Source organism: Bombina bombina, chromosome 8 (assembly GCF_027579735.1).
Source record: "Bombina bombina isolate aBomBom1 chromosome 8, aBomBom1.pri, whole genome shotgun sequence".
Lineage (NCBI taxonomy): Eukaryota > Metazoa > Chordata > Amphibia > Anura > Bombinatoridae > Bombina > Bombina bombina.
Window position 1 is genome coordinate 281,536,698 of NC_069506.1, and position 12,097 is coordinate 281,548,794.

The 12,097-nt window shown below is 38.6% G+C and overlaps 1 protein-coding gene across 3 annotated transcripts in view; it reads right to left on the bottom strand.

Annotated features, from left to right (window-relative positions):
* Positions 1-12,097, bottom strand: part of LOC128639180 (uncharacterized) — an 80,116-nt gene that overhangs the window by 51,070 nt on the left and 16,949 nt on the right. For 2 of the 3 annotated variants that reach the window (XM_053691403.1, XM_053691406.1), the window contains exon 2: positions 10,368-10,408. In XM_053691403.1, coding sequence (XP_053547378.1) covers positions 10,368-10,408 — 41 coding nt within the window. The remainder of the gene's footprint in view (positions 1-10,367; positions 10,409-12,097) is intronic. The other variant, XM_053691405.1, reaches the window with a different exon arrangement.

Consider the following 12,097-nt stretch of genomic DNA (forward strand, 5'->3'; position numbering starts at 1 on the left):
TTATGAGTGAAAAAGCAGCGTTATGTTTCATAACGCTGCTTTTTCCCTAACGCCGCTATTACAAGTCTTGTAGGTATAGGTGTACCGCACACTTTTTTGGCCGTCACGCAACGTCAGTACCGCACTTTTAAAAAAGTCCTTTTTCAATGGGACTCCCATAGCGCCGGTATTACAAGTTTTGCTGTGAGGCCAAAAAGTGAGCGGTACACCCTATACCGTCAAGATTCGTACTGCCATCTAAAGTCAGTAGTTATGAGTTTTACGTTACAAAGCTGTACCATAAAACTCATAACTAAAGTGTTAAAAAGTACACTAACACCCATAAACTATCTATTAACCCCTAAACCGAGGCCCTCCCGCATCACAAATAATAAAATAAAATAATTTACCCATAATCTGTGGCTCCTGTTAATGTCTTATTAACTCAATGTGATCAGGGGGATCATTGGGATCCCATATTTGTGGCTGATTGTGCTTGATATATTGACCTGTTGCTGAATATTATTCTGAGTAACATACTGATTATATTGCGGTGTAATGTCTGTTTGGTTGGTTATTCTTCTTAATGTATCTGATCCATTACTGGTTGTCTGCTGTCTTAAACCCATTACCATAGCCCTAAATAACAAGATACCCATATAACTACCTGTAGCAAAAGTCCAGTAGTTTGAGGGACAATTAACTATGGAAGGATATTGTTGGAGATTGAGGTTTAGAGTTACAGTTGGGCATTTCTGCTAAGTTATGGTTACAGATAAGGTCAATGTCAACCAACTCCAGTCCTCAGGACCCTTAACCAGCCAGATATTACTAGATATAGCCAGATATATACTAGTTATAATAAGATATTATTAATTTAGAGTTACAGTAAGGTACTGGGGCTAAGTTTAGGGTTACAGGTAGGTACTGTTGTTAAGTTTAGGGCTACAGTAAAGTACTGGTACTAAGTTTAGGGTTAGAGTTATGTACTAGGCCTAAATTTAGAGATACAGTTAGGTACTAGGGCTAAGTTTAGGATATAGTTAACTACTGGTGCTAGGTTTAGGCAACAGTTAGGTACTGGGGCTAAGTTTAGGGTTACAGTTAGGTACTGGAGCTAATTTTAGGGTTACAGTTAGGTACTAGGGCTAAGTTTAGGGTTACAGTAAGGTATTAGGGCTAAGTTTAGGGTTACAGTTAGGTACTGGGGCTAAGTTTAGGGTTACAGTTAGGTACTGGGGCTAAGTTTAGGGTTACAGTTAGGTACTGGGGCTAAGTTTAGGCAACAGTTAGATACTGGGGCTAAGTTTAGGGTAACAGTTAGGTACTGGAGCTAAGTTTAGGGTTACAGTTAGGTACTAGGGCTAAGTTTAGGGTTACAGTAAGGTATTAGGGCTAAGTTTAGGGTTACAGTTAGGTACTGGGGCTAAGTTTAGGGTTACAGTTAGGTACTGGGGCTAAGTTTAGGGTTACAGTTAGGTACTGGGGCTAAGTTTAGGGTTACAGTTAGATACTGGGGATAAGTTTAGGGTTACAGTTAAGTACTAGGGCTATGTTTAGGGTACAGTTAGGTACTGGGGCTAAGATTAGGGTTAAATTTAGGTACTGGTGCTAAGTTTAGGGTACAGTTAAATACTAGGGCTAAGTTTACTGGTGCTAGGTTTAGGCAACAGTTAGATACTGGGGCTAAGTTTAGGGTAAAAGTTAGGTACTGGAGCTAAGTTTAGGGTTACAGTTAGGTACTGGGGCTAAGTTTAGGGTTACAGTTAAGTACTAGGGCTACGTTTAGGCAACAGTTAGATACTGGGGCTAAGTTTAGGGTAACAGTTAGGTACTGGAGCTAAGTTTAGGGTTACAGTTAGGTACTGGGGCTAAGTTTAGGGTTACAGTTAAGTACTAGGGCTATTTTTAGGCAACAGTTAGATACTGGGGCTAAGTTTAGGGTTACAGTTAGGTACTGGAGCTAAGTTTAGTGTTTTACAGTTAGGTACTGGGGCTAAGTTTAGGGTTACAGTTAAGTACTAGGGCTACGTTTAGGCAACAGTTAGATACTGGGGCTAAGTTTAGGGTAACAGTTAGGTACTGGAGCTAAGTTTAGTGTTACAGTTAGATACTGGGGATAAGTTTAGGGTTACAGTTAAGTACTAGGGCTATGTTTAGGGTACAGTTAGGTACTGGGGCTAAGATTAGGGTTAAATTTAGGTACTGGTGCTAAGTTTAGGGTACAGTTAAATACTAGGGCTAAGTTTAGAGACACAGTTGGGTACTAGGGCTAAGGTTAGGGTACAGTTAGGTACTGGGGCTAAGTTTAAGGTTACAGTTAGATACTAGTGCTAAGTTTAGAGACACACAGCTAGATTACGAGTTTGGCGTTATGAGTGAAAAAGCAGCGTTATGTTTCATAACGCTGCTTTTTCCCTAACGCCGCTATTACAAGTCTTGTAGGTATAGGTGTACCGCACACTTTTTTGGCCGTCACGCAACGTCAGTACCGCACTTTTAAAAAAGTCCTTTTTCAATGGGACTCCCATAGCGCCGGTATTACAAGTTTTGCTGTGAGGCCAAAAAGTGAGCGGTACACCCTATACCGTCAAGATTCGTACTGCCATCTAAAGTCAGTAGTTATGAGTTTTACGTTACAAAGCTGTACCATAAAACTCATAACTAAAGTGTTAAAAAGTACACTAACACCCATAAACTATCTATTAACCCCTAAACCGAGGCCCTCCCGCATCACAAATAATAAAATAAAATAATTTACCCATAATCTGTGGCTCCTGTTAATGTCTTATTAACTCAATGTGATCAGGGGGATCATTGGGATCCCATATTTGTGGCTGATTGTGCTTGATATATTGACCTGTTGCTGAATATTATTCTGAGTAACATACTGATTATATTGCGGTGTAATGTCTGTTTGGTTGGTTATTCTTCTTAATGTATCTGATCCATTACTGGTTGTCTGCTGTCTTAAACCCATTACCATAGCCCTAAATAACAAGATACCCATATAACTACCTGTAGCAAAAGTCCAGTAGTTTGAGGGACAATTAACTATGGAAGGATATTGTTGGAGATTGAGGTTTAGAGTTACAGTTGGGCATTTCTGCTAAGTTATGGTTACAGATAAGGTCAATGTCAACCAACTCCAGTCCTCAGGACCCTTAACCAGCCAGATATTACTAGATATAGCCAGATATATACTAGTTATAATAAGATATTATTAATTTAGAGTTACAGTTAGGTACTGGGGCTAAGTTTAGGGTTACAGGTAGGTACTGTTGTTAAGTTTAGGGCTACAGTAAAGTACTGGTACTAAGTTTAGGGTTAGAGTTATGTACTAGGCCTAAATTTAGAGATACAGTTAGGTACTAGGGCTAAGTTTAGGATATAGTTAACTACTGGTGCTAGGTTTAGGCAACAGTTAGGTACTGGGGCTAAGTTTAGGGTTACAGTTAGGTACTGGAGCTAATTTTAGGGTTACAGTTAGGTACTAGGGCTAAGTTTAGGGTTACAGTAAGGTATTAGGGCTAAGTTTAGGGTTACAGTTAGGTACTGGGGCTAAGTTTAGGGTTACAGTTAGGTACTGGGGCTAAGTTTAGGGTTACAGTTAGGTACTGGGGCTAAGTTTAGGCAACAGTTAGATACTGGGGCTAAGTTTAGGGTAACAGTTAGGTACTGGAGCTAAGTTTAGGGTTACAGTTAGGTACTAGGGCTAAGTTTAGGGTTACAGTAAGGTATTAGGGCTAAGTTTAGGGTTACAGTTAGGTACTGGGGCTAAGTTTAGGGTTACAGTTAGGTACTGGGGCTAAGTTTAGGGTTACAGTTAGGTACTGGGGCTAAGTTTAGGGTTACATTTAAGTACTAGGGCTACGTTTAGGCAACAGTTAGATACTGGGGCTAAGTTTAGGGTAACAGTTAGGTACTGGGGCTAAGTTTAGGGTTATAGTTAAGTACTGGTGCTAGGTTTAGGCAACAGTTAGATACTGGGGCTAAGTTTAGGGTAAAAGTTAGGTACTGGAGCTAAGTTTAGGGTTACAGTTAGGTACTGGGGCTAAGTTTAGGGTTACAGTTAAGTACTAGGGCTACGTTTAGGCAACAGTTAGATACTGGGGCTAAGTTTAGGGTAACAGTTAGGTACTGGAGCTAAGTTTAGGGTTACAGTTAGGTACTGGGGCTAAGTTTAGGGTTACAGTTAAGTACTAGGGCTATTTTTAGGCAACAGTTAGATACTGGGGCTAAGTTTAGGGTTACAGTTAGGTACTGGAGCTAAGTTTAGTGTTTTACAGTTAGGTACTGGGGCTAAGTTTAGGGTTACAGTTAAGTACTAGGGCTACGTTTAGGCAACAGTTAGATACTGGGGCTAAGTTTAGGGTAACAGTTAGGTACTGGAGCTAAGTTTAGTGTTACAGTTAGATACTGGGGATAAGTTTAGGGTTACAGTTAAGTACTAGGGCTATGTTTAGGGTACAGTTAGGTACTGGGGCTAAGATTAGGGTTAAATTTAGGTACTGGTGCTAAGTTTAGGGTACAGTTAAATACTAGGGCTAAGTTTAAGGTTACAGTTAGATACTAGTGCTAAGTTTAGAGACACACAGCTAGATTACGAGTTTGGCGTTATGAGTGAAAAAGCAGCGTTATGTTTCATAACGCTGCTTTTTCCCTAACGCCGCTATTACAAGTCTTGTAGGTATAGGTGTACCGCACACTTTTTTGGCCGTCACGCAACGTCAGTACCGCACTTTTAAAAAAGTCCTTTTTCAATGGGACTCCCATAGCGCCGGTATTACAAGTTTTGCTGTGAGGCCAAAAAGTGAGCGGTACACCCTATACCGTCAAGATTCGTACTGCCATCTAAAGTCAGTAGTTATGAGTTTTACGTTACAAAGCTGTACCATAAAACTCATAACTAAAGTGTTAAAAAGTACACTAACACCCATAAACTATCTATTAACCCCTAAACCGAGGCCCTCCCGCATCACAAATAATAAAATAAAATAATTTACCCATAATCTGTGGCTCCTGACATCGCCGCCACTTAAAAAATGTATTAACGTCGCCACTATAATAAAATTATTATCCCCTAAACCGCCGCCCTCCTGCATCCAAAACACTATTTAAACATAATCTGCCGTCTGCCGTCTGCCCACTCCGCCGCTATAATAAACCTATTAACCCCTAAACCTGATAGGATGAAAGCTCAATTCTATTGGCTGATTGCAACAGCCAATAGGATTTTACCCCTTAATTCCTATTGGCTGATAGAATTCTATCAGCCAATCGGAATGTAAGGGACGCCATCTTGGATGTTGTCATTTAAAGGGAAAATTCATTCTTCAACAGCCATCGAAAGAAGAGGATGCTCCGCGCCGGATGTCTTGAAGATGGACCCGCTCCGTGCCGGATGGATGAAGATAGAAGATGCCATCTGGGTGAAGACTTCTGCCCGCTTGGATGAAGACTTCTGCTGGCTTCGATGAGGACTTCTGCCTGCTTGGATGAAGACTTCTGCCGCCTGGATGAGGATGGATGTCCGGTCTTCAAAAATGGTAAGTGGATCGTCGGGGTTAGTGTTAGGTTTTTTTAAGGGTTTATTGGGTGGGTTTTATTTTTAGCTTAGGGTTTTGGGCAGTAAAAGAGCTAAATGCCCATTTAGGGGCAATTGCCCATCCAAATGCCCTTTTCAGGGCAATGGTTAGCTTAGGTTTATTTAGATAGGATTTTATTTGGGGTTTTGGTTGTGTGGGTGGTGGGTTTTACTTTTGGGAGGTTGTTTGTATTTTTTTTTTTACAGGTAAAAGAGCTGATTTCTTTGGGGCAATGCCCAGCAAAAGGCCCTTTTAAGGGTCATTGGCAATTTAGTGTAGGCTAGGTTTTTTTTATTTTGGTGGGCCTTTTTAATTTTGATAGGGCTATTAGATTCGGAGTAATTCGTTTTTATTTTTGATAATTTCTTTTTTTATTTTCTGTAATTTAGTGTTTATTTTTTTGTGATTTAGATAATTGTATTTTGTTAATTTAATTTATTTAATTTTATTGTAATGTTAGGTGTTTGTGTAACTCAGGTTAGGTTTTATTTTACAGGTAACGTTGTATTTATTTGAACTAGGTAGCTAGTAAATAGTTAATAACTATTTACTAACTAGTATACCTAGTTAAAATAAATACAAACTTAGCTGTGAAATAAAAATAAAGCCTAAGATAGCTACAATATAACTATTAGTTATATTGTAGCTAGCTTAGGGTTTATTTTACAGGTAAGTATTTCGTTTTAAAAAGGAATTAGTTATTAATAGTAGGTTTTATTTAGATTTATTTTAATTATATTTAAGTTAGGGTGTGTTAGGGTTAGACTTAGGGTTACGTTAGGGGTTAATATATTTATTTAGTGTTAGTGATGTGGGAGGCCAGAGGTTTAGGGGTTAATAACTTTATTATATTGGGGGCGGCAAATTAGGGGTTAATAAATTTATGTAGGTGGCAGCAACATTGGGGGCGGCAGATTAGGGGTTAATAAGTGTAATGTAGGTGTCGGCGATGTCTGGGGCAGCAGATTAGGGGTGTTTAGACTCGGGGGTTTATGTTAGGGTGTTAGGTTTAAACATAATTTTTTTCCCCATAGACATCAATGGGGCTGCGTTAGAGAGCGTTACGCTCCGCGATTGCAGGTGTTAGGCTATTTCTCCCCATTGATGTCTATGGGGAAATCGTGCACGAGCACATCAAAACACTGCTTTTATTTGGGTGAGGTATGGAGCTCAACGCAACAAGACGTTTTTTTGCAAACCTGTAATAGCAGCGCTATGAAAGGTGAGCAGTGAAAATAACTTGCAAGTTATTAGCGAGCCAGCCATAACGCAAAATTCGTAGTTAGGTACTAGGACTAAGTTTATGGTTACAGTTAGGAACTGGAGCTAAATTTAGGGTTACAGTTATGTACTAGGGCTAAGTTTAGGTTTACAGTTATGTACTGGGGCTTAGTTTAGGGTTACAGTTATGTACTGAGGCTTAGTTTAGGGTTACAGTTATGTACTGAGGCTTAGTTTAGGGTTACAGTTAGGTACTGAGGCTAAGTTTAGGGTTACAGTTAGGTACTAGGGCTAAGTTTAGGGTTACTGTTAGGTACTGGGGCTAAATTTAGGTTTACAAAAAGTTACTGGGGCTAAGTTAGGGTTACAGTTAGGTACTGAGGCTAAGTTTAGGGTTACGTTTAGGTACTGGGGCTAAGTTTAGGGTTACTGTTAGGTACTGGGGCTAAATTTAGGGTTACAAAAAGTTACTGGGGCTAAATTAGGGTTACAGTTAGGTACTAAGGCTAAGTTTAGGGTTACGTTTAGGTACTGGGGCTATGTTTAGGGTTACATTTAGGTACTGGGGCTAAGTTTAGGGTTACAGTTAGGTACTGGGGCTAAATTTAGGGTACAGTTAGGTACTGGGGCTAAGTTTAGGGTTACATTTAGGTACTGGGGCTAAGTTGAGTGTTACAGTTGGCATTGGGGCTAAGTTTATGGTTACATTTAGGTACAGGTCTTAGTTTGAGGTTACATTTATGTACTGGGGCTAAGTTTAGGGTTACAGTTAGGTACTGGGGCTAAGTTTAGGGTTACAGTTAAGTACTGGGGCTAAGTTTAAGGTTATAGTTAGGTACTGGACAAAATTTAGGGTTACAGTTATGTACTTGGGGCTGTTTAGGGTTACAGTTAGGTACTGGGGCTAAATTTAGGGTTACAGGTAGGTACTGCGGCTCAGTTTAGGGTTACAGTTATGTACTGGGGCTCAGTTTAGGGTTACAGTTACGTACTGGGGCTAAGGTTAGGGTTACAGTTAGGAACTAGGGCTAAGTTTAGGGTTACAGTTAGGAACTGGGGCTGTTTAGGGTTACACTTATGTACTGGGGCTAAGTTTAGGGTTACAATTAGGTATTAGGGCTAAGTTTAGGGTTACAGTTGGGCTAAATTTAGGGTTACAGTTAGTTACTGGGACTCATTTTAGGGTTACAGTTAGGTACTAGGGCTAAATTTAGGATTACAGTTAGGTACTGGGGCTAAATTTAGGATTACAGTTAGGTACTAGGGCTAAATTTAGGGCTACAGTTAAAGGGACATGAAACCCACATTTTTTCTTTCATGATTTAGAAAGAGAATGCAATTTTAAACATCTTTCTAATTTACTTCTATTATCTAATTTGTTTTATTCTCTTGATATTCTTTGCTGAAAAGCATATCTAGATATGCTCAGTAGCTGCTGATTGTTGCTGCACATAGAAGCCTTGTGTGATTGGCTCACCCATGTGCATTGCTTTTTCTTCAACTAAGTATATCTAAAAAATGAAGCAAAATAAATGATAGAAGTAAATTGTAATGTTGTTTAAATTTGTATTCTCTATCTGAATCATGAAAGAAAGATTTTGGGTTTAGTGGCTCTTTAAGTACTGGGATTAAGTTTAGGGTGACAGTTAGGAACTGGGGCTAAGTTTAGGGTTACATTTAAGTACTGGGGCTAAGTTTAAAGTTACAGTTAGGTATTAGGACTAAGTTTAGGGTTACAGTTAAGTACTGGGGCTACGTTTAGGGTTACAGTTAAGTACTGGGGCTAAGTTTAGGGTTACAGTTAGGTACTGGGGCTAAGTTTAGGGTTACTGTTAGGTACTGGGGCTAAATTTAGGGTTACAGTTAGGTACTGGGGCTAAGTTTAGGGCTACAGTTAAGTACTGGGATTAAGCTTAGGGTGACAGTTAGGAACTGGGACTCATTTTAGGGTTACAGTTAGGTACTGGGGCTAAGTGTATGTTTACAGTCATGTACTGGGGCTAAGTTTATGGTTACAGTTGGGCTAAGTTTAGGGTTACAATTAGTTACTGGGATTCATTTTAGGGTTACAGTTAGGTACTGGGGCTAAGATTGAGCTCGCATTCTATTGGCTGATCGGAACAGCCAATAGAATGCGAGCTCAATCTGATTGGCTGATTGGATCAGCCAATCAGATTTTTCCTACCTTAATTCCGATTGGCTGATATAATCCTATCAGCCAATCGGAATTCGAGGGACACCATCTTGGATGACGTCATTTAAAGGAACCTTCATTCGGACTTAGGACGTCGTTAGAAGAGGATGGATCCGCGCCGGCTGCTTCAAGATGGACCCGCTCCGCTCCGGATGGAAGAAGATAGAAGATGCCGCCTGGATGAAGACTTCCGAGCCTCTGGAGGACCTCTTCTGGCCGGATAGGATGAAGACTTCGGACCCTCTGGACGGATCGGTGATACCCGGCTGGGTGAATACAAGGTAGGGAGATCTTCAGGGGCTTAGTGTTAGGTTTTTTAGGGGGGTTTGGTTAGATTAGGGGTATGTGGGTGGTGGGTTGTAATGTTGGGGGGGTATTGTATGGGTTTTTTTCAGGCAAAAGAGCTGATTTCTTTGGGGCATGCCCCGCAAAAGGCCCTTTAAAGGGCTGGTAAGGTAACAGAGCTGTTAACTTTTTATTTTAGAATAGGGTAGGGCATTTTTTTTATTTCGGGGGGCTTTGTTATTTTTTTAGGGGGCTTAGAGTAGGTGTAATTAGTTTAAAATTCTTGTAATCTTTTTTTATTTTTTGTAATTTAGTGGGGGGGGTTTGTAATTTAGTTTAGTTGATTTAATTGTAGGTAATTGTAGGTAGTTTAGTTAATTTATTTATTGATAGTGTAGTGTTAGGTTTAATTGTAACTTAGGTTAGGATTTATTTTACAGGTAATTTTGTAATTATTTTAACTAGGTAGCTATTAAATAGTTAATAACTATTTAATAGCTATTGTACCTTGTTAAAATAAATACAAAGTTGCCTGTAAAATAAATATAAATTCTAAAATAGCTACAATATAATTATTCGTTATATTGTAGCTATATTAGGATTTATTTTACAGGTAAGTATTTAGCTTTAAATAGGAATAATTTATTTAATAAGATTTAATTTATTTTGTTAGATAAAAATTATATTTAACTTAGGGGGGTGTTAGGGTTAGGGTTAGACTTAGCTTTAGGGGTTAATACATTTATTATAGTAGCGGCGAAGTCCGGTCGGCAGATTAGGGGTTAATATGTGAAGTTATGTGTCAAAGATGTAAGGGAGGGCAGATTAGGGGTTAATAAAATTTATTATAGGGTTTGCGAGGCGGGAGTGAGGCGGTTTAGGGGTTAATACATTTATTATAGTGGTGGCGAGGTCCGGTCGGCAGATTAGGGGTTAAAAAGATAAAGTTGCATTTAAATACCTATAATAAGTTGATGGTGCTGTGTATCTATTTATATTGTATTGGGATATTTTTACTAATTGAAAAACTGAATATGCAGCAAAATGACAAAATAAATAACCATGACAGCAAAACCAATAAATAAACTACAGTAACTTACTCTGTGTGTTTGTTGTTTGTTTCTTCTGTTCCAGTCATCTGCTGTGATATAGAGAAATTACAACATTAGATATGTTTGTTACTGATGTAACTCACCTTAGTGTGTGTATATGAGTATGTTACTGATGTAACTCACCGTAGTGTGTGTGTATGTGTATGTGTATGTTACTGATGTAACTCACCGTAGTGTGTGTATATGAGTATGTTACTGATGTAACTCACCTTAGTGTGTGTATATGAGTATGTTACTGATGTAACTCACCTTAGTGTGTGTATATGTGTATGTTACTGATGCAACGCACCTTATTGTGTGTATATGTGTATGCTACTGATATAACGCACCTTAGTGTGTGTATATGTGTATGTTACTGATGTAACGCACCTTAGTGTGTGTATATGTGTATGTTACTGATGTAACTCACCGTAGTGTGTGTGTATGTGTATGTGTATATTACTGATGTAACTCACCTTAGTGTGTGTATATGTGTATGTTACTGATGTAACTCACCTTAGTGTGTGTATATGTGTATGTTACTGATATAACGCACCTTATTGTGTGTATATGTGTATGCTACTGATATAACGCACCTTAGTGTGTGTATATGTGTATGTTACTGATGTAACGCACCTTAGTGTGTGTATATGTGTATGTTACTGATGTAACTCACCGTAGTGTGTGTGTATGTGTATGTGTATGTTACTGATGTAACTCACCTTAGTGTGTGTATATGTGTATGTTACTGATATAACGCACCTTATTGTGTGTATATGTGTATGTTACTGATGTAACGCACCTTAGTGTGTGTATATGTGTATGTTACTGATGCAACGCACCTTATTGTGTGTATATGTGTATGTTACTGATGTAACACACCTTCTTGTGTGTATATGTGTATGTTCCTGATGTAACTCACCTTAGTGTGTGTATATGTGTATGTTACTGATGTAACTCACCTTAGTGTGTGTATATGTGTATGCTACTGATATAACGCACCTTTGTGTGTGTATATGTGTATGTTACTGATGTAACTCATCGTAGTGTGTGTGTATGTGTATGTTACTGATGTAACTCACCTTAGTGTGTGTATATGTGTATGTTACTGATGTAACACACCTTACTGTGTGTATATGTGTATGTTACTGATGTAACACACCTTACTGTGTGTATATGTGTATGTTACTGATGTAACTCACCGTAGTGTGTGTATATGTGTATGTTACTGATGTAACTCACCTTAGTGTGTGTATATGTGTATGTTACTGATGTAACTTACCTTAGTGTGTGTATATGTGTATGTTACTGATGTAGCTCACCTTAGTGTGTGTATATGTGTATGTTACTGATGTAACGCACCTTATTGTGTGTATATGTGTATGTTACTGATGTAACACACCTTATTGTGTGTATATGTGTATGTTACTGATGTAACTCACCTTAGTGTGTGTATATGTGTATGTTACTGATGTAACTTACCTTAGTGTGTGTATATGTGTATGTTACTGATGTAGCTCACCTTAGTGTGTGTATATGTGTATGTTACTGACGTAACTCACCTTAGTGTGTGTATATGTGTATGTTACTGACGTAACTCACCTTAGTGTGAGTATGTTAGACAAACACAACATATAACACATATATATTAACATACAACATTTAACACACACATTAACACACACACTATATACATATACAGTATATATATATATATATATATATATATATATATATAT